Here is a 26,994-nt window from a genome sequence, read left to right on the forward strand (position 1 = left end):
CCCTGTCCCAAAACAAAACAATCAATCAATAAATAAGTAAAATGAAAAATAAATGAGCATTTAAAAACTTCACCTATGAGCCTGTCATATGTATTATATAGCTATTACTACCCTACCCTTCTGGTAACATCTGCATCTTTATCTGCTTTCTGGACATGACAAGTTGGTTCTAATAACAATAGTAACAGTGGTTATTATTCAGATTATAGTACGTACTAGTGGGAAGACAGCACTTAAAGATGTTAAGGCAAAGAAATAACAGTGTGACATAAAATTATTAAGCTTACATCAGTTATCATCTTATAAGTTTCTCAACAGTCAACTGTTTCTACTTTCTTTGAAAACCGTACCTAAAACAGCTGGGAAGGGAAAGATCTGCCCACCACCAGACAGCAAACACAGCTGTCACATAACGTATACTCTGACATGGAAGCCTCTAACACGTTTAATGGGAACATGTTACTCCTGAATTTCAGAAGACTTCAGCCTGGAAACATCTAGACGACGCATAAGCTGGCACAAAGACCACGAGTGGCAATGCATGTGGTCCCACCTGTGAGCGCAGCCACTTTTGCAGCCACCTTTTCTGCGAAGCCAATCCTGGTGTTTAAACCCGTGCCGACAGCAGTGCCTCCAGCAGCGAGTTCATAGATTCTTGGCATGGCGGCTTTTATTCTTGCTATCGCATACTGGACTTGTTGAACATAACCACTGAATTCCTGACAAAGAAAAATCACAGTAAGAGCAAACTTCCTAACAGCGTTCACTTACTCTAATGGTGTTAAACAGGAACTTCAGAATATTAAATTATATGCTACTCAGTGTTAATTCATTCACATGATGAAGTAAGAGAAAGGAGGAAGGGATACAAATCCACAAGGCAGAACATTGCAATTAAAAACATGCAATTTAGTTTGTTTATAACTTAATGTTTTAACAGTCAAGAAAACAGCCCATGAAATAAACCCTTAAAAAAGAACAGTTCCACTACATTAAACTGCGGCTCTACTGCTACCCACCCAATACCAAATATTCTTCAAAGAAAAAAGAGAATGGAAATATTTTCTATACAGCTCCAGCTTGAAGTCCTAAGAGGGAACCCAAGGGCTCCTTCACAGGGGCCCAAGAGTGAAGCAATTCAGCATCGTGAGGCGCCACAGTGGGCAGGTTCACAGCTTCACTGTAATTCTGCCAACAGTGTCACAAGGCTTCCCACGTTACAACACTTTAAACCAATAATCAGTCTATCGTGTTTTGAATATTGTGAACCATTAATAACTACGCAAAGACAAAGCCTTATGCCCTTTGTATTTTATAATGGAGCGTATCTGTATAAACCAAGATATTCAGATAAACTAAAACCTAAATCTTTTCTCCGAACTAAAATTACTGAAAACCTAAATACTCTTTATTAAGGTTTGTGGTAGTTTGAATGTAATTGGCCCACGCAAGCTCACAGGGAGTGGCACTACTAGGAGATGTGGTTCTAGAGTAGGTGTGGCCTTATTGGAGGAAGTGCGTCACTGTGGAGGCAGGCTTTGAGGTCTCATATATGCTCACGCCATGCTCAGTGTCTCAGACCACTTCCTGCTGCCTGCAGGATCAAGATGGAGCTCCTTCTCCACTCTCGGCTCCTGCTCCAGCACCATGTTTGCCTGCATGCCGCCATGTCCCACCATGTTGGTAATGAACTAAACTTCTGAAACTGTAAGCCACCTAACTGTTTTCCTTTATAAGAGTTGCCATGGTCATGGTGTCTCGTCACAGCAATAGAAACCTAATTAAGACAGCGTTTCATAACTCTCTAATAAAAACATTTCCAAAGGTGGACCTAATTCATGAAACACTTTTTCTTGTTCTCTTCCCATCTCTGCATCTCCCCCATCTCAAAGTGACAGACACATATCAGAGAATGGATTTTGAAAATTGTAAAAACTCAAGACAATTCCAATCAAAACAATATACATGTTTCTCATAAATTAAAAAAAGAAAAAGAAAATTGCTGTCATAATAAATAGTGTGATGATGTCACTCAAGAGACTAAGCTGTGGCTCAAACTGATTTTCAGCACAGCAGTTTTCAACATAAAACATACCAAAAGAAAAGTAAAATTAGAAGCCAGGGAAACAGACTGAAATGCACATATCGCTCCTCCTTAGAAATTACACATAGAATTAAGATCATGATATAAAGAAAATACCAAGAGGTAATTTAATCTAGTTGGTTCAATTTCATCTCTTCATTTATCTTTAGCTAAGCCTTAGAAACGTTCCTCATTCCTTCTATAAAAATTGTGCTAAATAATATTTTATTTATTATTTGCCATAGAGCAACCAAGAATCCGTCCAAATGAGCAGCAATCAAGTTCCCACCCTCACACAATTTTTATCAAACTATTACTCGGTAACTATCAGTTGATATTTGGCAATGGATGGCTATCTCTTGATACATAAACTACAGACTCTACCTCTCAAACTGGAGTGTGAGTTGAGACAAAACTGTTGCATGAGTTTCTTTTTGTTTCTTTGCAATGGACATTATTAGATCTCCCTTCAGCTGCTGATGCAGAAACAGAAAAATAACTTCTACTGTCCCGAACAGTAATCTCTCTTCCAATGTAGTGAAAATAATTGTCAAGGGTAAGATCAGCCTTTCTTAATTACTTTAAAAAAAATCTGCTTTAGTTAAATAACCTCTTGATTTAGGGTGGACAGATGACGCGATCGTGACGAAAGAGTGATGAAGATGACGATGATGGCTATGCACCTGAGATGTTCTAAACACTCTCAATCAACCACTCCAGCCTCTCAGCCATGCATTCTCTTTAGAACCCCGGAAACTGAGGCTCAGAGAAGCTAAATGACTTCCCTACAGTTGTATAACTGGTCTACAGCAAAGCAAAACTTGAACCCAGCAGTCGAGCTGAGTCCAGTTCACTGCCACCATGGTCTGATCTCATGTGGGCACTATTAAAAGTTGTCAAATGGTTAATTCAGAAAATCAATCACTGACCTTTGTTGTGATAAACTTGGCCTTTAAAGGTAATTTTGAGGGAAAACACTGACAGTTTGTATCAACCCATAAACTGAACAAATGAATCAAACTCCTGTACCTGCCCAAGAGTGAGGGGGACAGCGTCCTGCGTGTGAGTCCGCCCAATTTTGATGACCTGCGCAAACTCTTTGGATTTCGCACTGAGCGCATCATGCAGCTTCTGCAGTCCTGGTAGCAGGACCTCGTGAACTTCCACCGCAGCGGCTATGTGCATTGCTGTGGGAAAGGTGTCATTCGAGCTCTGTGGAGAAGTTTCCAAAGAAACAGGAGATGTTAACTTGGAGGTAAGGAAAGAGGACCTCAAAACCAACCAGGTGACTATTCAAAACCCAGCATACACAATAGTGTTCACGAGGCAACTAATAGGTCAGCTGATGAAATGAAAAGCAACCAGGCTCCCTATAAGGAACATACTCAGGACTGACCCACATACAAGTGTACTGGACATAATATTTACTATAACTAAGCATGCTAAGTCCACTATACAAGTGCTCCCTAATAAAGCACAGTAGACATAGGAGTTAACAAGCATTTGAAGGTCCTAGAATGTATTCTAGAATGCAGCCATTCTTTTATAAAACATTTACTTAGTAAACTTGAAAAATATTCTGTGAGGCAGAAAGCCAAGCTGACAAGGAGATAATGTGACCTGGAAAATATTTAGAAATTGTAAAACTGACAAGCAGGTGTGCACACAGCACACAACACACAGCTGTCCTTGTATTTTTAAGGTATGCTGCGTTTTAAAAACACTCATTTACTATTCACATATTTCAATTGCTTCTTATGGCAACCATCGAAGCACTTAGAAAGCTCAGAGAACAGTCCAGCGACCACTTATGCACCTGCCACCTCATCTAGCCAGAAATCCAGCAATGTGCGCTCACCCGCCGCTTCATCCTATTACACCATTCTGAAGCAGACTTCAGACTACAAATTAAACTTAATAAAACCACGCTTAAAAGTAATACTGCGTTTTAAAAGCACCTTTAAAACGAACTATATAAAAGCTTTATTTTGGAGGGAGTGGGTTTGAAAGGGGTTTCTCTGTGCAGCCCTAGCTGTCCTGGAACTAATTCTGTAGACCAGCTGGCCTCAAACTCACAGAGATCCACCTGACTCAGCCTTCTGAGTGCTGGGATTAAAAGCATGCACCATCACCGCCTGGCTATTTTGGTTTTTCAAGACAAGGTTTCTCTGAGTAGCCCTGGCTGTCTTAGAGCTCGCTCTGTAAAACAGACTGGACTCAAACAAGAGATCTGTCTGCCTCTATCTCAATGGTGCTGGGATTAAAGAAACACACCGTCACCGCCTGGCTAGAGTTTGCCTTTGACACTTAAGAACACATTTAGACCTACCACCCAGGTCCCAGCTTCTTAAAAAAGCAAAAACAAAATAACAACTGTTTCCATGGGCTGGAGCAGGGAAAATATATGATAATAGGCTTGGACATCTTACAGTGTGCTTAGATATCTTACCATGGCTACACATAAGGGTGTGGGTTCAGAGAAAAAGACAGTAGCAAGCCTTTAGGACCCAAAAGCCAAATGAACAGGGACCCCCAAACTCAGGCAATCTTAATAATTTATATAAATAACAAAATATAGGGTTATAAACAAAGGAATAGCAAGCCACTGTGAATTTCGTGCTAAACACGACTGAATAAATGAAAAACGGAAGAACAAAACCTTACAGAAAAATTCCCATTAATAAATATAAAAAGAAGGAAAACTAAAAATCATTATTAGGCCACCTAGCAGTGGGCTTAGTGGCAGAACATTGCTGAGGCCTTGGATTCCCTCCCCAGCACCACAGACAACTAGAAAAACACCATGAAACAAAACAACACACTAACACAGATGTAAGTCCCTGGGTAAGATGCACTGACAAAGAGGAGATTATTTCCACAGTCTCAAGGTCTCTCTGATGACTTCCCAGGGAATCTAAGACATATCCACAGATCTCCTCCACCTCTCCTCTAAGCCGACACTCCAGTATAATGCCAGGAATGGGGGCAAACAGGGACAAAGGCGACATGGAAACAAACATGATGTAACCAGTGCTAAAGTGTGACATCACAGTAGCAAGTCAGGCTGCGGTCGAGTACTTGACAGGTCGCAGTGTGAAGGGTCCCTCGCTTCTGGGACAGTCCCCCTAAGAACTCACAGCCTCTGGCTACACACCAAGTGAAGGCACCGCTACTCTTACAGAATACATCTCCACAACCTGACCTCCCTTGGAGAACCCTGAACTTCATAGTGAAAACTCGGCAGAAAACTGGGGAAACCCAGAAAGAAGTCTGTTTAAGAGTACTGTGCCCAGAGCAACTTCTTAGTTCCAGTAGAGCTCGGGGCCAGCCTAGTCTACACAGTGAGTTCCAGGACAGCCAGAACTGTTACACAAAGAAACCAATAAACAAACAACAACAACAAAAAAAAAAACCTGTTCTAAATAAATGAAACAACAAAATGTATACATACACTAAACCTAGATGTCCTAACGATTATTGTTTTATGCTGGAAGAAGCGAACTTAAAAGTCTTCTCTAGTAAAGAACACAAGCTGGACGACTCTCCTTGTCAAAAAAGTACATGCTAGCCTTACAAGCACATCTCACATACACATCTCCCATGCGCTTGTCCATCTGTCCTGAAGGAACAGAGGACATGCACCCACCTGGCTCTTATTAACATGATCGTTGGGGTGCACAGGCTTCTTGCTGCCAAGTTCACCTCCTAACATTTCAATTGCTCTGTTGCTAATGACTTCATTTACATTCATGTTTGTCTGGGTTCCTGATCCAGTCTGCCACACCACCAGAGGAAAGTGGTCATTCAGTTTACCTTCAGCTACCTGCAGGGAAGAAAGCATTAACAGTGAGTCTTCTTAAAATAAGGAATACTGGGTATTAATTAAGCTATTTAAAAGAACCATTATGAAGGAAAGCTCTGCTTATAGAACTATTTTAAAGAAGTCAGTAGTTTCATATACTAAGTGGCTTGCTAATGATTTCAAGACAGTTTAAGGCAGCCGTGGCACAATCTTAAATATCTGCTGCATCACTTATTCTAATTACAGCTACTTTGAAACACCAAACTTTATATATTCTGAATGATGACAACTCATTGGCTTCAGACACAAACTGAATGAAAGCTATTAGCTTGTTCCCTGGGCTGCCTGCTGCAGTGGAGGACCACCTGTGAGGCTGCCTGCTGCAGTGGAGGACCACCTGTGAGGCCGCCTGCTGCAGTGGAGGACCACCTGTGAGGCCGCCTGCTGCAGTGGAGGACCACCTGTGAGGCCGCCTGCTGCAGTGGAGGACCACCTGTGAGGCCACCTGCTGCAGTGGAGGACCACCTGTGAGGCCACCTGCTGCAATGGAGGACCACCTGTGAGGCTCTCTGCTGCAGTGGAGGACCACCTGTGAGGCTCTCTGCTGCAGTGGAGGACCACCTGTGAGGCCGACTGCTGCAGTGGAGGACCACCTGTGAGGCCGCCTGCTGCAGTGGAGGACCACCTGTGAGGCCGCCTGCTGCAGTGGAGGACCACCTGTGAGGCCGCCTGCTGCAGTGGAGGACCACCTGCGAGGCCTCCTGCTGCAGTGGAGGACCACCTGTGAGGCCACCTGCTGCAGTGGAGGACCACCTGTGAGGCTGCCTGCTGCAGTGGAGGACCACCTGTGAGGCTCTCTGCTGCAGTGGAGGACCACCTGTGAGGCCGACTGCTGCAGTGAAGGACCACCTGTGAGGCTGCCTGCTGCAGTGGAGGACCACCTGTGAGGCTGCCTGCTGCAGTGGAGGACCACCTGTGAGGCTGCCTGCTGCAGTGGAGGACCATCTGTGAGGCTGCCTGCTGCAGTGGAGGACCACCTGTGAGGCTCTCTGCTGCAGTGGAGGACCACCTGTGAGGCTGCCTGCTGCAGTGGAGGACCATCTGTGAGGCTGCCTGCTGCAGTGGAGGACCACCTGTGAGGCTCTCTGCTGCAGTGGAGGACCACCTGTGAGGCTCTCTGCTGCAGTGGAGGACCACCTGTGAGGCTCTCTGCTGCAGTGGAGGACCACCTGTGAGGCTCTCTGCTGCAGTGGAGGACCACCTGTGAGGCCACCTGCTGCAGTGGAGGACCACCTGTGAGGCCACCTGCTGCAGTGGAGGACCACCTGTGAGGCCACCTGCTGCAGTGGAGGACCACATATCTAACAAAAGGAACTTGAGCATCTGTGGATTATACTGATGGAGGAAGGTCATTGGTTAAAAAATAAAGAAACTGCTTGGCTGGCCCTCATAGGTTAAAACATAGGTGGGAGGAGTAAACAGAACAGAATGCTGGGAGAAAGAAGCTGAGTCAGTGAGTCGCCATGATTCTCCCACTCCAGGCACATGCAGGTTAAAATCATTCCCGGTAAGCCAGCTCTTGGGCTACACAGATTATAAGAAATGGGTTAGTCCAGGTGCGAGAGTTAGCCGAGAAAAGGCTAGATATAATGGGCCAAGCGGTGTTTAAAAGAATACAGTTTCTGTGTAATTATTTCGGGTAAAGCTAGCTGTGTGGGCGGCCGGGGAAAGTAGCCCTCCGCTCCTGTTACAACATTATATTACCCAAGGTGGGGTGGAGGTGGAAAGTATAGGAAAACACACATTTTCTATCAATTTCCTTTTTCTCATCAAAATTAACATTCTAAGATGTTTAAAGAATGTTCCTCTGTCAAAGTTTAGGCTCATTCTATGCCACTCTTTAAGAACTAATTTCTATTACTAATGATGTAACCAAGGTAGCTACATTGCATGCATAGCTGCTGTAACAAAGTCTTCCTTTCCTTCATCATAAACACTGTAAAGCAACACTGTAAACTCAATGTTTCAACTCGCCTCTGAACACTTCAAGGCAGGGCTTAAGGAGATTACATTCTTGACAGGTACAACCAAATGATCAATTAGCTTAAAAAGGAATCATTTATTCATAAAATAAAAACCTGAAGTTCAAATCATCCTTATAATTTTTACCATTTATGTATTGGTATCTTATGTGCACTGGTGTTTTGCCTGCATGTATGTCTGTGTGAGGGTATTGGATCCCCTGAAACTGGAATTACAGATGGTTGTGAGCTGTCATGTGGATGCTGGGAATTGAACCTGGGTCCTCTGGAAGAGCAGTCAGTGTTCTTAACCACTGAGCCATCTCCTCAGAACCTTAATTTTTTTCCCTTAAAACTATATAAGTCAACAAAGAGACTTAGTAAGATATAAAAATGCCCAGAGATGTCACTGCAAAATGTTTTCAGCACTGTATTAAATCTTCACTGCATAATGCTGCCACCCTAGCCTGAAATTCATTAACCCAGGATTTCAGAGACCCCGAGACTTTGATGACATTGTGTAAACACAGTCAGCGCCTCCTACCTCATCTGCTGCCTTCATTATTGCACTAGCAATCTTTGGATCGAGACCATAATCCTGGTTCACTTCAGCAGCAGCTCGCTTCAGGATGCCAAAAGCTTTAATGACTGGGATCTAAAAGAAATCATAAAAATACCTTAAATTTTCAATTTTAGATAACCATGAAAATTTGTTATTTTATGCAGCCGCAAAAATAGTATCAAAACTGTGACCCTCAAAAGTTTAAAAAACAGAGGAAATTACCTAAGTGTAATGAGCCAACAGAACAAAATCTAGAGGCTTGTGTACAGACACATACAAACAAACACACCTATAACCAAAACACACATACACTCAGAAATGTTCATATAAAGATAATGCCAATAATAACAGCGCTTCATGGATGTGTATTGTAAAGGATGTGTTTATTTTACATAGTATGTATTAAGATCACTAGCATTCACTCATTTCCTCCAACAGATGCTGCGTCATCATTCTAAACAATCACAAAAGGACTGGGCATGGCTGGTGTGTGCCTGGAATATTAACATAGGAAAGGCCAGGAGGGAAAATCATGGATTTTAGGCCAGTCTGGGCTACACAGTGAGGAAAAGAAAGAAAATTTAAGAACTGAAATAAAAACACTTACCAACTGAAATACTGATGCGCCCCTACCCGTCAAAAATAAATAAATAAATAAATAAAACTTTAAATTGTCCACCTTGGTTGTTAACTTGATGACATCTGGAATCACCTCAAGCCTAAGAAGCGGGCATACTGTGGAGGATTTTCTTGGTGGATGACCTGAGGTCAGAAGACCTACCCTGAAATCTGCACCACACCTTCTAGGGGCAGACCATGTAAAACGACATGGAGGAAGGAAGCTTTGCTTTTCACCTGTCTGCTCTGGCTCTCTTGTTTTCTGGCAAGCTCGTCTGCCCTGATGCTGAGATGTCCCTTCACTGGTTACTAGCACCGACTACTCCAGCTGTCCAGCACAGACTGAAGTCTAGTGGCTTTTCAGAAACGCCCTGGGACCCAGCAGCAGACTAAGACTGCTGAGACGTCCAGAGCTGTGAACGAAAAACTATCAGATCCTTGGCCTTTCCATCGGCGCTATCTGGGACTACCTGGAGCATAGCCTGAAAGGCAGTCTAATAAATCTCACACATATACACACATCCCTTCTATTCCTTCAGAGAACCCTAACACAGCCCGTCAGCAAATCATTTAGTGATAACAGCTAAAAATCCAAAGTATTTAACGCCTCAGGAAAGTAATAGTGTTCTACAACTTTCATAGGCTCTTGGATATTAATGAATGAGAACTTACTACTATGTAGAAAACTAGTTTTCTCATAATTTTACACTTTAAATTTATAAAATATTACAAAATAATGAATCATGTGACTATAGTCTAGTTCTAAGTCAACATCTCCACAAAGCTTCTTACCGGCATCCGTTCTGTTGCACCTCCAATCTTAAAGTTCATTGTAGATCTCACAGTCTGGGCACCATAATACTTATCAGTTGGGACCTTCAGTTCACCAAAGGTGTCATACTCTATACGGAAGGAATTTTGGCTTGCCTAAAGACAAGGATAAGGCATTAGTTTAGCTTGAAAAAAAAAAAAAAATCCAGGATCAAAGCAAACAAAATCTGATCAGTTGTGAGGAGAAAAAAATTGTATTAAGTATCTCGAAACATAAAATTCCATCTTGCTACTCTTTTCCTCACTATTCAGTTTTCCTTAAAAATATTTTGACACCCACATTTATAAATTCAGGTATTAAGGAAAATTTATATAACTAACATATTGCTAGCACACAAAGTCTTCAAAATACAAAAAAAAAAAGTATGCCTATTACTAGTCAAGATTTGACCAATTCAGACCTCATTTAGTTTATTTTACTGGAAACTTGAAAAGTATAAGAACACTTTGAGATTTTTAAATTTACTTAAGCAAAGGTAAATTTAAAATTGGCGTAACAGTCACTATGCCTGAGACAGTAGTGACAACAGAAATGGAATGGCCTGATCCAACAGGCAGACAACCACTTCTTAACATCTGTGTCGTCACCTTCATTTAACAAGCCAGCCTTTCAGAATCTGAGGAAAGCTAGGGAACCTGCACGTCTCCTATGACTTAGGAGCCCACATTGTGAAGGTAAAGAGTCACACAGAGTAAGAGCAGGGACCCAAGGCCCCTGTTTGTGGAGAAGCTGGGATTCTGTCAAATGCATCAACTTAAACTAATAAAAAAATTGCAACTGCTTAACAAATAATTTATACTGAAATTTTAATATAAAACTTATGCACTATTGAACAGTAAATGATAAATTTTTAATACCTGAATAATCTTAGCAGAATATTACTGAAATATTAAGAGATCTCTACCTTTATCGGGGGGAGGTTGTTTTAGTTAAAATATAATTAAATCATTCCCCCCCAGAAATATTTTATAAACCTATAAAATCTACAAACAATAAAAACCTTACATTTACACAAAGTATTCATCGCAGAGACTTCAGGGTGACACTGAGAACTTTAATACATGCATATGTAGGGCTGAGGGCATGGGTAAGTGAAAGGACATGAACCCAGATGCCCACATCCACATAAAAGCCTGGAGTGGCAGACGTGCCTGTCAGATCAGCCCAGGGACAACAGATGACAGACACCCTTGAAGCCCACTGGACCGCCAGTCTAACACAAATACAGGTTCAGTGAGATACCCTTTTTGAATTTTTGGTTGTTAACTTAGCCTTTAAAGGCTGAACCAACCCTTCAGCCCAAGACACCTTTGCTTAAGAGACATGGTGGAGCGCAATGGACGGTGCCTGATCTGTGCACAAGAAAGTGTGCATACATGCATGCAGGCACGCACACACACATACACACACACAAATGCTCCTTGATTATAACTAAAGATAATTAGATGTTTTGGTTTTTTTTTTTAATCCTTAAGTAACTGCTTTAGCATACAGTCAACTGACAAGGAAAAGTTAATTCGTGGTTTTCTTCTAAGACTAGAAAGAGTCACACAAACAGAGTGGAGGCAAAGACGAGCCAGCCACCTGGGAAGCAAAAATGCTAGAGGACAGGTAAAGGTATAAGCTATGTGGCAAAATATAGATTAACAGAAATAGTTAATTTAAATAGTAAACAATAGTTAATAATAATTTTGAGCCATAGGCTAAATATTTTGTAATTAATATAAGTTTTTGTGTGATTATTTGGGACCGGGCAGTCAGGACAAAAGAAAAGCTCTGCCTGTTTACAGATTCATGTTCTTTAGCCTTAAATCTCAAAATAGAAAATTAATTCAAATTGAATTTAATTCTTTAGAGGGGAAACTTAATAGCTGAGCACTTGCCTAGCATGCAGGAAACCACAGGTCCAAGCAGCAGCACCACAAATGGAGAGAGGAAGAGATGGAGGCACAGCCTAGGATTCTGATACCCACATTTTAAAATTACAGTGCTAAAATGTGAACTGTCTCAGCAGACACTTCAGAACATCCTGTCTTGGCCTTTAAGAACATACCCAATGTATGTATAACAAAAGCAAACACTGCAGCATCTTAACACATAACAAACTCTTCCAAAAGCTACTTCCTACCCTTATCCTCAGGTGTGACAGTTAGGATCTATCTCCAGTAGGACAAGCCTTTGGGCCTGCCTGGGAGGATCGTCTAGACTGGGGCAACTGAGATGGGAGGGACCTATCTCAGCAGGGTGCAGCACTACTGTGTGGGTGGCACCATGCTGTGCACTGGAGTGGGCATTCAACACCCAGTGCTCAGCCCTGAAATCAAACACACATAAGCAACACTACACTGTGATGCTTGTATTTGTGTGTTTAGGCGTTTACAGATTATGGTGGTTGGAATAAGATGCCCCCCATATTCTCATTCTTGGGCATTTGAATGTTTGGTCCCCAGATGATGGCCTTGTGGGGGGAGGTTCAGGAGGTGTGGCCTTGATGGAGGAAGTGTGTCACCGGGGAACTTTTAAGTTTGCTCTTTCTGCTTCCAAATTATACCCTTTCTTCTGTAAGCTGCTCTCGCCATGGTGTTTTATCACAACAGAAAAGTAACTAAGGCACACACACACACACCACTACAGAAAAAGAGGCCATGACTTTAAGATGGAACAAGGGGGCTGGTACATGGGAGAAATTGGGAGAGAGGAAAGGGAAGTGGAAAATTGTGCAGTTACATTTTAATTTAAAAAATAAAATATAAAGTCTTTTTAAAAGGGATAAAGGCAGCTGAGTGCCAGCATTCCCCCCACCTCTCTCTGCTTGCTGACTGCATACCCAGTGTGACCAGTTACTTCAAGCACCTGCTGCCACCTGCCCTATCATGCTATATGTGAAATATATCATGAAATGTGAATCCCAGCTTCTGAAGCTGCACAGCAAGAACTCTGACCCCAAGTCATTTCTGCAGCCCCCTGCTTATCTAATCTTTGCCAACAGCCTCTAACTTCTAAGCACACATGGACTGTCTTCTTTACAAGGACCCAACAGAAAGGAGGCCAGCAATGTGTCATCTCTCCACCTCCGCGTGACGCACCTCAGAGCCTCCAGGGTTATGTGAATTTCTCAACACTAGGTGAACTTTAGGGTGTTCTTTTCAGTAACAGGCAATTCAGAGATTCCAGGGTATGTGAATTTCTCAACACTAGGTGAACTTTGGGGTGCTCTTTTCAATAACAGCTAATTCAGGGCTTCCAGAGTTATGTGAATTTCTCAACATTAGAGAACAACTTTTAACAAAATCAACAGATTTGTTGGAAATAACAAGAGGTTAAAGGTCAAAAAATGTCCTTGAACTATGGGAAAAGTAAACTCTATTCTATTTTCTGACATTACAACCCTAAGAGCAAGGGAGTGCCACATTTTTACATCTGCCACAGTATTTTCCACTTTCCTGTTCCCCTAACCAAAATTTAAGAAAGAAAGAAAGAAAAGAAAGGAGGGAGGGAGGAAGGGGGAAGGGGGAGAGAGAGAGAGAGAGAGAGAGACACCTTCCCTTAAAAGATTTTTCGAGACAGGGTTTTTTTTTTAAAGTATTTATTTGTTTGTTTGTTTATTTATTATGTATACAATATTCTGTCTGTATGCCTGAAGGCCAGAAGAGGGCGCCAGACCTCTTTACAGATGGTCTGTAAAGAGCCACCATGTGGTTGCTGGGAATTGAACTCAGGACCTTTGGAAGAGCAGGAAATGCTCTTAACCACTGAGCCATCTCTCCAGCCCCCCCTTAAAAGATTTTTAAATGCATAAAAGCCACCAGAGCAAGCCGGGCGGTGGTGGCGCACACCTTTAATCCCAGCATTTGGGAAGGAGAGGCAGATAGAGCTGGGCGGGGGTGGCTCACACCTTTAATCCCAGCACTTGGGAGGCAGAGGCAGGTAGATCTGTGTGTTTTGAGACCAGCCTGGTCTACAAGAGCGAGTTCCAGGACAGGCTCCAAAGCTACAGAGAAACCCTGTCTTGAAAACAAACAAACAAAAACAAAAAACAAAACAAGTCAAAAAACCCACCAGAGTAAAATTCCAGGAACTCTAAACAGCCTGGACTTTGCAGTTTCTGTTCGTGATTTATGTTATTGTGTGTACACACGTGAATGTGCAAGCGTGTCTATGTGTGTGCACATGCATATGTCAAGGCCATAAGTGTGTGTTGCACATCCGCTGGAGCTATTGTTACATGCGGGTATGAGCCACCTGACACAGATACTCAGAGTCAAACTCCTGTCTTGTGTTCTTTACTGGAGCCATCTCCCCAAGCCCCAGGCTTTGTTGCTTTCCGTACAATGCTGTCATTCAAGTTTCTTGAAGTCCCAATAAAAATCTTGGCCCTTTCAAGTACACTAGAGGTGTATTTAAGGAGCACAACACCACATAGAGTTTTCCCAAGTTCAATCTTCCTGAGCCTCTGTAATTATCTCAATTTTCCATATGGAAACAGGCACAAAGACAACCTGCCCGGAAGCCGCAGTAGGATTTGAAATCACCTCACACTGCTGAGAGCACCCGGAACCCCAGAGTGTCTTCCTCACTATTCACTTCTCAGGCTTTTCCGAACAATACACGTTCATATGTAACACTTTCTAAAGGACTGTAAACGCAACTTAATGAAGCACGTCACACTTTGGACTTGGCTCTTAACTTGCTTTGCTCTCTTTCTGACAAAACGCTGATTCGGCTAGTTTAGCCCTACCCAATCTCACAGGCCTGCTTCCGAGGTTTTATGTTCGTTCATATGTTCGTATTTATGGATTTCAGAGTTTTACGAAAGTTTTGAAGAGAACGCACGTGCAATCTCACAAGCTAAATAGTCAAATTCGTTAAGAAGATAAGCCGTTCAGAAGACACACCGGCTTCATCCACCTTGAGTGTCTGAAAGGAGAGAGGACCTTGCAAGAACCCAGAGTTGTGGGGGTCCCTAGCCTAGGGGAGCACTCTGCCTGTGTCCGGCCAGCGAGGGACTGCTACCTAAGGCAAGACGGGGGCTGCCCCTTTCCCTGTGCCCTCCTCCCGCCCCGCACTTCCCGCCTCCTGCATCCTAATCCGTCCCCAGCAACCCAGCATCCTCCCCCTTGCACGCAGGGTCCCAAATGGGCCCAGGGCCTCAGGCCTCTGCAAACTCAGGCTTGGGGCAGGTCTGCCCGGACGCCCATCCTGCCCGAGAGCAGCGCGTCCCTCCACGGTGCCCGCAGCCCCACACCCACCGGGCTGGAGGCGGCGCCCGGGGCGGAAGGTTAAGTGAGCGTGCGGGCACTGAGCCCAGGCCCGGCCCACGGGGACACCCGAGCCACGCTGACCTGAAGGTCACCCCGGAGAGGCCCAGCCCGAGATGCTCGCTCACCATTCGGGCGACGTTCGGGGCACACCGCAGGAGGGTGCCTGCTTCCCCGGAGATGGCAGCACCGGCGGACGGGGCCCGCAGGAGGCAACGCGATCGTGCAAGGAGTCGGAGTGCGCGGTACATGGTGCTCCGGTACGTGGGTGGCAAGCTGAGTCTGAGCCACGCCCCTTGCTGACGTCAGCGACCGGCTACTCATATCCAATCAAACGCCGAGGCTCAGTTTCTGGGACGGGACTAGAAATGGCTGGCCAATAACAGCAGAGGAGGTGGGTTGACTTCCCTGGACTGGTTGAAGTCCTCAGGTTTATGGGAAACTAGTGAGGAAGGAATGATGGGAAAGAGATGCGGCGGGAGCGCCCGTCTTTAGCGGTGCTTTCTGTGTGGCTGCTAGGAGGCGGCTTTTCTAGCTGGGGACGCCGGTGGCACTGGGTCCGAGAAGTAGCTTAGAAAGAATGTAATACCAAGTTATTATTTATCGTGCAACCACCCATGATGTGGATCTCTTTCTTTCAAATCCCGCCTTCCTAGAAGTTTTAGAAAGTGCGGCGAACTTTAGACAAGGGAGTGGTTATTCGTTGTCCCACCGCTTAAGGTTGCTATTTCTTTAACTTCATATCATGTGTTATAGATAGTAAGTGCTGTTTTCTAGTGCTTCTAACATACTCACCCAGAGGGGGCGCTATCGACTGGTGTTTCCTTCCAGTCCCTACCCAAGGAAATGACCCTCTGAATTCTTTGCATTCTGACCAGAAATTGAAAAGAAAGAAATCTTCATTTACGCTTTCATTTTACTTCATACCACAATACATCCCAGAAAAGAAACACAACTCATGAATAGCACCCCCTGCAACCAAGAACTATACATCTCAATAGTCAAAAGAGTGATCAGATGCCCTGAGAACAGACACGAGCCTAGAGATGCAGTGAGCTCACCATCTTGTCCGTGGCAAGACACAGACTAGATTCTAAAATCCAGTGCTAAAACCACAACAACAAAGAGAACATGTGGTCAGTGGGGTCCACATCCACAGTTCCTGCTCAGGAAACGAAGACGGTCGAACGTGCTTGCCAGCAGAGATGGCTTACGACCACCAGCCCACAAGGACCTTTCAGGCCAGTTGCTTGGTTTGTCCCAGCATCGAGGATAATAAGTATGAATCCCGGTCATCTCACGCTCTCTGAGAAGTGGAAGATGCTTGGAAACCTCAGACAGGTTTCATTCATAACCATATTTCGAATGAAAACGAAACTAACACATGCAGTAGAAAAAGAAGAAGAAAAACTCCAAGACTGCTATTTAAAAAAAAAGAGAGAGAGAGAGAGTCTTGTACATGACTGAGGTTTTTCAAATTTTGGTTGTCGCAATGGCTTGTCTCTGAGGGCAGAGCTGATTGGACTTTGGGCTTCTAGCGAGTTAAACACTATTGAAGGAAGTGAGCTTTGTCCTAACCCTGCTGCTGGCTGGCTCGCAAAGGCTCTGGACCTCTGGCAATAAAAAGATCACAGAACAGCAGCATGTAGGACAGAGAGTTCCAACCTGGACAGAGGTGTTCAGGTAACTATGGCCTCATCTGATGCTGGAGGACCAAGAGTGGCTGTTATCGGCGGTGGTTTGGTAAGACCGTCCAGGCGTGTATTGCTCTTTGGATGTTTTTTTTATTAATATTATTATCCCACTAATGACTGTTTACCATGTATAGGTTATTGATTCTAACCTATTCTGATTATGACATTGCTTTTTATTACAATTATTAACATGATAATTGCTGATATTGCCATGTATGCACACTATGTCTATCTGCCCTTCTACCCTCTAACTTCCCTCAGATCTCCTTCCTAGTCTCTTACATTTTTAGGCTTTCTTCCCCCCTCCTCTGTTTGTGTGTGACTCCATAAGTGATAGAGAATATTCAGTACTTGTCTTTATATATTTATATTATTTCATTTTATCCTGATGTCCTCCAAATCCACCCTTTTTTATCAAAATGGCCTAATATATATTCTTGTTTTAAAACAACAGGATTTTCTTTCTTCTCTATGGCTAAATTCTACTCCATTGTATATGAGTACCATAGTCTCTTCATCAGCTGAGAGCCCTCTCGGCAATTAATCTGATAACAGCATTTGTTTTCAATTGTTCTTTCTGGGAAAGATATTTTATATCCACTAAGTATGAGGGTGTCTGTTTTCTTTTGTTATTTTGGTTTAGTAGTTCCTTAAAAAAAAAAATGAACTTGATTTTGCTCCCAGGCATGGCTATGTGTCTGAGGCCATTTAATAAAAACATTTTGGCCCACTCAGGTTAATAAAATAACTAAGTACTCTCCGATGAGAAGGAAAGGGTCAAGGCATAGGAAATGACTAGTTTTTAAAACCTTTCAGATACTCACTAGCTATCCAGATAAATGAGAAATAACACATTTGCTCACCCATATTACTTGGCAGTTCCAATGTGAAAGGACAGCGAGTAAACCCCTTACTTCTTAGCCCAGCAGGTGAGGCCACAGGGCTGTCACTCAGACCTAGCAAGATGTGAGATGTTGATATTTTGCCCTCAAGGGGAGGAAGGAGTGTGAATGTGTGCCGTACTTGTACAATCAAAGTTAGCTCATTCTCAAAAAAGAAAAGAAAGCTATTTATTTTTCCTCTCAGTAGAACTCTGATAGAATAAAAATATTCCAATTAATGAAGCTATCACACAGCGGCTCCTTAAAAATAGAACCTCTCTACAATCCAGCTACACTACTTCCCAGCTTATACCTAAAATAATCAAGTCATCTCTCTGTAGAGAAGCCAGCATGCCTCTGTGTACTGCTACAATACTCCCAGCAGCTAGGCTACAGAGTCAGCCTAGCTACCCACCAGAAAATGAGTGGCTAAGGAAAATGTCACACACACACACACACACACACACACACACACACACACACACACATTATTCTTCTGCAAAAAACAGCTATGACAAGTCCTTTAATATATCTGATTCTACATTTTTAAATGCCTAGAAATGAGCAGGTTGGGTTGCCCACATCCTAGGCGTTGATGGACTGAGGCAGGGGAGTAGAGACGGAAGCCTATGTGGGACACACAGTAAGATCCTGTGTCTCAACAAAGGCAAGTAAACCAAACATTAAGGAAGATCACCACATTCTGTGATTGTCAGCCAGGCTTTGGGCCAGGCCTCGCTCTAACTCTTTCCGGTCAAATTGTTGAACAAAATGAGAACGTTTGTATCCCTGCCCATGGTCTTAAGATATTAAGATATGGATTAGGGAGTCAGCATGCTAGGGAGGAGAAAGGCAATAAAAAAGTACACAAGACAGCCAGGAGCTTCAAGAATTGTGCAAGCAGGGCAATGCTTGCAGAGGGTCTTGTAGTAAGGTCAAGAACAGCCCTCAGACAAGATAGGACCAGACACCTCCATGAGATGCAAAACTGACATGGACAGCACCTGCAGCATCTTAGAGGATCAGGGAAGAAGGCTGTGTTTAACTCAAAGTTGCATAGCGCTTGAAAGCCTTGGGGAGATTTTAGGAAGAAGATAAACTATGATTTGGAAGATCTTTCATGCTGGGCATGGTAATGCATGTTGGTACTCAGCACTGGGAGGCTGAGGAAGGATGCAAAGTTCCAGGCAAGTCTGAGCTTTATCACAAGTAAACAGACATCCCTGGACTTTTTATGCAGAACATTTAGGGAAATTAGGAGGAGCAAGACCAGTTAGAAAACTGCTATATTCGTGAATTACCCAAGGGTAGCAGCAAGGATGGCTCTTTAAGCACCTCAGAAATCCAAGTGGGGAGGGAACAAACACACATATGATTGTAGAAGACGTTAAAGTGTGCCCGTTTTCTGTGGATTTCTCCCCAAATAACACTAGAGCTCTTCTTCCACCGTGAAATCGCTTCCTGCACATGCCCTCGAGCTACTCCGCTGTCATGGCTGACTTTGTCTCTTTCCAAACTCAGAATGTTATTGATGCTAACTAAATTGGTTTCAAGGGTTAGGAGTTACTCAGTGACCCGGAGATCTTTCTACACCACAGCCAATGTGGAGTAAGCCTAGTGAGTGTGCACAGCCCAGAGGCACAGGAGTGTCTGCCGCCAGCCAGCAGCTCAGGCAACCCTACTCTCTTCGGTTTCTTCTGTTTCTACTTCCCTCAGTTTCTTCCTCTTGGGTTAAAACCAAATCCTCAGTGTTGAACTCAACTCTTCTGCCTTTTTTTTTTTTTCACTCCTCATACAGACATCTCTACATTATTCTCCACCTGGTCCTTTCTACTGCCAAAATCAGGGCACTTGGAACTTTCACTTCTGAAAGAAACATCCCTGGTGCACAGAACTCAGCAAAACTCGTGCAATCTTGGGTCAAGGTCTTTATAGTGTGTTGTTTGGGTCAAGTCTATCCTTTCTGCAGATGCTACTGATATGTATATGTAGAGAACTTGTTGTTAGCCCTCCTTGGTGCTTCTATTTTAATAAGACTAAAACAAGTCTCCATTTGTTTTTTTTTTTTTTTACTGATAGTTTAAAATATTTTTTGCGAAGAAATGAATTTCTTTGGTTACATTTTCATGATCTCTATTTCTTTATACTTTGTTTCTGCTCATCCTTTACAGGGTTCCCTCCCTGACCTTCCTCCTTGCCTCTTGCTGGTCCCCCTTTTCCCCACAGAGAGCTCCCCTTCTGTTTTTATGGCATACATATGCATCCCACTAATTCTGCTGGCTCCTCCCTCCTTTTGACCTCTTCCTCCCATCGCAGTTCCTGTTTTACCTTCATGCCCCCTCCACACATATTTAAATCTGTCTTTTATGTCTGAGCGGAAACAAGCTGTCTGTCTTTACAATCTGGTGTACTCCACGCAACAAAATCACAAAATGATCCCCAGCTCTATCTGTTCTCCTGTAATGTTATAATTTCATTTTTCTTTACAACTAAATAAACTTTCATTGTGTACATATACCACATTGTACTTTCTTTTGTAGTTTTTCTTTTATTTAGTTCTTTGACAGTTTCATGGCATAAAATGCTTACCACTTTCTCGCTCCTTCCCACCCTTGCTACTCTCGCACCCAACTCCCTCCCCCAGACCTGTCTCCCAGATTCTTGACTTTGGCTTTGTGACCCAGTTAGTTTAACCAGGCTCCTCTGTGTCACCATGCAGGTCCCTGCCCATCTTTAGGCGCTGAGATTTCTCTCTATCTTTCCATCCCTGAGCTATCTTACCACAGGTGGGATAGACTTTGATAGGCTGTGGGAGTATATCTTCCTTTGTTCAGGGACCAGGGGACACTTTTGATATTTCTGTGAATCTTCCTCCTTTTTTTTGAGGCTCTGGTTTCATCAAAGAAGTTTTACCTCGCGCGGCCGCTGTCTGTATCTCTCTAATAGTCTTTGGTGGGTTTCTGAAGTACTTCACAGAACCCAGCCTTGCTTCCGTGCCAGAATTTACTCCTCACACTTCATCCCCACTTCCACCCCCACTTACTGCTGTAGGCTCTTGGTGCTGAGCTTTAAAACAGAGGCAGAATCAGTTCGCCAATGTCCATGCCCCTATGGGAGGCCTGCCCTTTCAGGGTCTGGCTCACTGTGCCCAGTTTCTTCCTTCCTCCACCTTCCTTTCTGTGATCAAGTATTCTAACATGTGTCCACTCATTTGCAGAAAAAAAAAAAAGCCAAACCTACGTCTTCAACTATACCACTTAATCTTGAACTAATGTGATTATTTTGTTCTTTTCTTTTACATCATTGGGGAATGAATTTAGAACTCTGCACATGCTAGGCCAAGGTAGTATTCCCAGTCACCCGTTGACACTGAGGCAGACTGGTCCTAAGTTGGGCATGCAGGTCTCGAACTCAAGAACCTCCAGCCTCGGCTGGATTATAGAAATGCATGATCAGCCTAGATTATTTCACAGATTTTACCTCTGGTCCTTTTACAACTAAGTCAATATAATGAATGATCTCATATATCCATCCATACACAATAGTGCGTTTTCCAACAAAATGTCCATGTATGTACAGCACCAGATGAAGACATGAAAAGGATGGCTTTGATTTCTAGGTTGGAGCGCTGAACGCGTGCTTTCTTGCAAAGAGGAATTTTCAAGTTGATGTGTATGAAGCTAGGGAAGGTAAGTGGGCAATGGAAAATGGGGGAAGTTTCCCACTGTTTGATCTATGTCTTTGTGTTTTCTGAAAGAAGTTGTAATAAAAGAAATTTAAGATATAAAAATTATTAGAACACTTTTAAAACATCGGTGATCTAAATTTAATTGACTACTAATTTACACCTGGTATTTTCTTTAGATGAGTCAACGAGTCTTATTTAAATATGACTCTGAACTGAACAATTGCTCAAATGCCGGGATTTCTCGATCCTTCCCCACATTTGAGGAAGTGTGCAACACAGAGTCTGTTTCCTGTTTTTAGATATTCGAGTGGCTAAGTCAACACGTGGAAGAAGCATTAACTTGGCCCTTTCTTATAGAGGACGGCAGGCCTTGAAGGCCATAGGTCTGGAAGACCAGGTACATTGTTGATGCAGTTCTTGTCCTTTAAAAAAAAGTGTGTGTGTGTGTGTGCACTTATGTATCCTGTGTGTGTATGTGTGAGTGTGTGTGCCATAGACCTATGTATTCACATATGTGTTGGGTGAACATGCCCACACTAGGGCCCACAAATGCCAAAGGAACGTATTAAGTGCCCTCTGCCCTCTCTGCCATTCTCTACCTTACCCTCTTGGGCTCTTGGAAAACATGGTTTTTCACTGACCATTGAGTTTTGTCACTGGGATCCACACGCAGGTCCTCATGCCTGCATAGCAAGTTCTTTTGCTCACTAAGTCATTGCTATAGCAATGGTTTTCAACAATCCCTTGGCATTGATTTTTATCCTGATATGAAATGTCACTTGATACCAATGACCTGCATATGAAAATTCATTCAGCAAAGGCTTGGGAAATTCCAGATTTGACAGGCCAGTGGACCCTTAACACAGGATGGGTCTGTAGACTTGAGGACTGGGGGTGCAAAGTCACAGACGTGACAGCTCGATCCCATCTGGTATCGTGTCTCACACCGGGATCTTACAGGAAAGGTGGAGCTCTGGTTGGATGGGTAGAGATGCTCTAGGTTCCTTTCAGGTGCTATGATGAAACACTGATCAAAGAAAATTAGGAGAGGGAAAGGTTCGCTTCATCTTAGAGGTTAGAGTCCATCCTTGAGAAAAGACAGAAGGAACGGGGGGTAGGCCTGCTTGGTACCATATGTGACTTTGCCTCCACCACGGAGTCACGGCCAAGGAAATACAACAGAAACCACGGAGGATTGCATTTTCTCCTCACGATGACCCTTCCCATGGTCAGAAGAAAAGCACTTAGCCCCCACCTCAGTACCTCTAACTCCTAACCACTCCCCAGTCTGTGATATCTGATTTAAACCAGATAAACATTCGTTATTTTTCCAAATTAAAAAAAAAAACACTAACATACTCAGGAGCAAAGTATTCACTGAGTGACTGCTCAACCACATCAGGCTTCCTGGGTCCCTTTAAAGATTTAACCTTAAAAATCACATCTGTTTAATTCTCGTGGTGGTCTGTCACAGCCATGGAAATGGTTATTTCTGGCTCTTCTCAGGTCGTTTCCAAAGGAGTGCCCATGAGAGCGAGAATGATTCACTCTCTCTCAGGAAAGAAGTCTGCAATTCCCTATGGGAACAGTTCTCAGGTAGGTTTCCACTGGAGGCAGTGGACTACTTATCAGTTCTAACCGAGTCCAGTGCCTGCAGCGTGCCCCTTGCTCGTTAGCCCCTCCTTTAACTCAGATATCTCCAGCCTCAGTCTAGATGCCAGGAACACATGTACTAGTTAGATAGCTAGTTCATAGATGCCCTAACCAGGGTTCTCTCAATAATGCCCATTGACCTCCTATTGATCTCATAATGAGGCCACTTCTTGTTCTGCATGTGGCTCCTGCTGCCCAGCTGTGTGGGGTGCCCTCTGCCTCCTTTTCAATTAGAGAAAATTACCATGTTATTTGTTGTTGTATCATGTACAAGGACAGTACTGCGCTCCAGTTGCCTTCCCCCAAATGACCCTCTTGCCCTGGATTTGCTTATAATAGAATGTACAGAATGAGCCAGAAGCGCTTTCGGTATTTCATAATTCCTCAAACAACAGAGGCCAGATGTTGTATTTGAAAGCAAATCCATTATCCTGACCCTGTGTTTTTCTTGTCTTTTACATACCAACATTCAATAGCTGGGAGAAAAAATGTATTTACATCTAATTATACCCTTTGAGTTTATTTCTTGGAGAGTGACTAAAGGTCCCAAATATCCATCAACACGAGGGTAATTCCCAGACTGCTTTATTTTTATGGAGTCATGCCTTATAAAGCGCAGAGTCCAAGTAAGGTTCACATTCTTCTGAAGGACCAGGGCAGTCATCTGGTTCACGGGGAAGAGACATCGGTAGACCAGAATGACAGAAGCGTCACTGTGTGGTATGGACCGGAAACAGAAGAGCGGCTTGGAGAAAGGGGGAAGCTGTAGCTTACAAACAGGCTACAGAGCAAGTAGAATTTGAAAAACTTGGTAGAAATTTTAAATCAATTGGAAAACAATCTAATAGAATGGAGGAAAGCTGGACAAGACATCATTTTGAAGACTTCGATCTGAAATGCAAAGTGTAATTCAGAAGTTTGATGGAGAGGGCCTATTAGTTCACTCTTGCATAGCGTCATCTTGAGAGCTATTGAACTTGAACCCAGCTACCACGCTCTGTAGAAGAGGAACAGCCTGCAGACTTACATGAGATGCACCAAGAAGGTGTACCATTTTTCTTCTCAGGGCTGTGACGGGGAAGCCTGGGCAGCACTGCCTGCCACCCCATTGCTCTCTGTCTCCGTGGTACGTGTTCTTTTGGATTACCATGGAACATCCTAAGGAGGCTGAGCTGTCCAACCAAGTTCACTCCAGAGCCTTTGGCCAATCACATATCCATGGACAGAAGAAGGTAGAGCTGAAATACCAGAGAAACTAGGTGGAGACAGTGACTGAACTAGCGGCCATGATGCTTTCTTCAGCTGTTATGGTGGGGACTGACCCCCCAAGAGGGAGCAGGTGTGTGGGGGAGTTCCAATTTTGGAGCCTTCGCTACAATAGGAAGGAAGTGGTCCCTCTCCCACCACCACTGCTATTTTTCAATTCTTATGAACTGGGTGGATGCTAAGTTTACAGCCACCCTCTTCTTCAGTTTCTGCATGAGTGCACTGACATCTTTGTGTTTTAGTCCAACACAAAGTCTACTTTGCCCTTTAAGAGCTATATTGAGTTGCTTTGAACCATACAGCTGCTCTGCCCGAGGAAGGGCAGGCATCCTTGTGACCCCAAGATTTCTTCACATCTTCAGGGAGTCCACCTTCTTTTGACCTCCGCAGCCTCTTGGTGCCCGGATCCCTCTCACGCAGCATTAGCTGGCTACCACCAAGATCCACACCCAGTCTCCACTCATAAAACTTCTAAAATCAGCTTGTATTGGAGCTGGGAAGAGGACTCAGTACTTGTTGTGTAGCCACGAGGCCCTGTGTTCAGATCCCCAGCATTCAATCTGGAGAATGGCTCAGCAGTTATGAGCACTTGTTACTGTTCTAGAGGACCTGAGTTCAGTTCCCAGCACCCACACTGGGGAGCTCACACCCGCTTGTAACTCCAGCTTCAGGGAATCCGGCAGCCTCTTCTGAACTCCATGGTGCCTATATTTACTCATATGAACACATACATGCACATAAATACAATTCAATCAATGACCCGGCACCCACATAACAAGCCAGGCATAGGCACACCTGGAATCTCTCTATTAGCAGTGCTGTGGGATGCAGAGACAGGAGGATCGCCAGGTCTTGCTGGCTGCCAGCATAGCTCTGGGTTCAGTGAGAGACCCTGTCCCAGAGGAAGAAGGCAGAGAGAAAGCACACACACACACACACACACACACACACACACACACCCCACACACAGAGAGAGAAAGAGAGAGAGAGAGAGAGAGAGAGAGAGAGAGAGAGAACAGGACAGCTGACGCCCTCCCCTGGCCTCCATACCATACCATCACACGTGTATATTACACACACACACACACACACACACACACACACACCACACGGGGGGGGGGAGAAGACAAGGAGAGAAGGGAGAGTAGGGGAGGGAAAAGGAGAGAGGGAGAGAGAATGGATCCACTGAAGAGCTCTGGGCCATGGACGAAGCATAAGAAACACAGTTTAGATATCCAGATGTGCAAAACCGCTTTCCCAAATCCTCCATAGCCCTTCCTCCTCGAGTTGTGTGTCTCTTGGCCCTTTCCCCCCACTATGTATAGATACCTCCTGGCTGTTCAGACAGTCCGCTCTCCCTCCAAGACTGCCCTGGGAACTGTCAGGATACTGTGCAATTATACAGAGGTGGTCAAAGTTTCCAGCAAACTCCTAAGTGTCTATATTCAAAGTTCAGATACTTTGCTCTCTTAGTGGGAAGTGTTTTCCTTTGAAGGCGTGGAGGACAGAGAAAGTGACTGCTTTCCCTCGTTGTATCTGGAATGGTCTGCATTAAATTATTGTGTTGCCTATCTCCAAATAAATTGTCTAACGTGGCCTTTATCCTTGTGCTTTCTATCTTTAGACTCCTTTAGTCTTATTAGTTCCTGGAGGGATCAGCCTTTTAGAACAGGTGTAGGGGGCAGGCCCTGCAGCAGGAACGGCACTGACTCTTGCTTATGAGGAAATGCTATCCAGCGGAAGTAAACCATAGAGAAGTCCAGGGGGCCCCAGTGGACTATTAAGTCTGCTGGTTCCAACAGCACACAAGCCCTGTAACCAACATGCAAAGACCATTTTCACCACATTAATTTAAAGGAATATTTGTAATTGGAGCATTCCCTAGCACCCTTGCTGTGCTGGGTGTGGAGGCCAGGACTTTGGGCAAGTTGAGCAAGTACTGTACCCTTGAACCACAGCCCCTGGCCGTTCGACCAGAACTTGTTTTTTGTTTTGTTTTGTTTAAGGGCAGAGGCCTTGTCCAGGAATCTTGCTCAGCATCTGTGGGAGTGGGGGTGGGGGCTTCACAGAGTTAACAGTCCGAAGCAAGCACTTTTTACAGCCACTAAGTGGTTAGCTGGAGGGAGGTTCCACACAAACAAGCCGTGTAAGCAAAGGGTAAGGTAAATTAGTTAGGACATCCTGACCTTTGCTTCCTAAATAGAGTTGGCCAATTTTCCAAGGGATTCTCCAACAAAGAGATCAGATTCTAGTTAACTGTAGAAACGGGCCTCAGCACTAATACAAGATGGAGGAACCACTGCTTTGTCTTGCCCTGCCATGACATGAAACAAGCACCTCTTCAGCCACCGTCACTGTAATACGGCGGAGTTGTTTTTATACCAAATTTAGATTTGACTGCTAAGGTGAAATTTCTACTGCAGAACGAGAAGAGCTGTAAGAATTTCCATGCTAAAAACTGTGTGGTCTCCCATGATTTGGAAAAACGTTATACTTTAAATACTTAATGAAGTCACTCTAAATCATAAGACGGTGTTGTGACTTTCATGCTCCCTGGTAGGCATGTTTGCTATAAAGTAACTAATACTTAAAATTAACTTTTTGTGACTTTACTCGTGTGACAATGAGTCCAAGCA

At 43.9% G+C, this 26,994-nt stretch overlaps 2 protein-coding genes across 3 annotated transcripts in view; one reads left to right on the plus strand and one right to left on the minus strand.

Moving 5' to 3' along the window:
• Nucleotides 1–553: 553 nt before the first annotated feature.
• On the minus strand, nt 554–15,470 carry Fh (fumarate hydratase; the record flags this gene model as incomplete). Its single annotated transcript, XM_041635239.1, has 6 exons — nt 15,305–15,470; nt 9,879–10,013; nt 8,451–8,561; nt 5,730–5,906; nt 3,113–3,295; nt 554–719 (listed from the first exon to the last, which is right to left on the minus strand). Coding segments are annotated over exons 1-6 (895 nt in total), but the record flags the coding sequence as incomplete, so codon positions are not given.
• Nucleotides 15,471–16,805: 1,335 nt separating this feature from the next.
• Kmo (kynurenine 3-monooxygenase) overlaps nt 16,806–26,994 on the plus strand; it is a 34,425-nt gene continuing 24,236 nt past the window's right edge. For both annotated transcript variants that reach the window (XM_041635278.1, XM_041635279.1), the window contains exons 1-4: nt 16,806–16,919; nt 21,371–21,440; nt 21,739–21,836; nt 22,946–23,035. In XM_041635278.1, the coding sequence (XP_041491212.1) occupies nt 16,866–16,919; nt 21,371–21,440; nt 21,739–21,836; nt 22,946–23,035 (312 nt within the window). In that variant the 5' untranslated portion in view covers nt 16,806–16,865. The remainder of the gene's footprint in view (nt 16,920–21,370; nt 21,441–21,738; nt 21,837–22,945; nt 23,036–26,994) is intronic.

The sequence above is a fragment of the Microtus oregoni genome, unplaced genomic scaffold, assembly GCF_018167655.1.
Source record: "Microtus oregoni isolate MIOR12 unplaced genomic scaffold, Mior012 000047F_ref0000412, whole genome shotgun sequence".
Lineage (NCBI taxonomy): Eukaryota > Metazoa > Chordata > Mammalia > Rodentia > Cricetidae > Microtus > Microtus oregoni.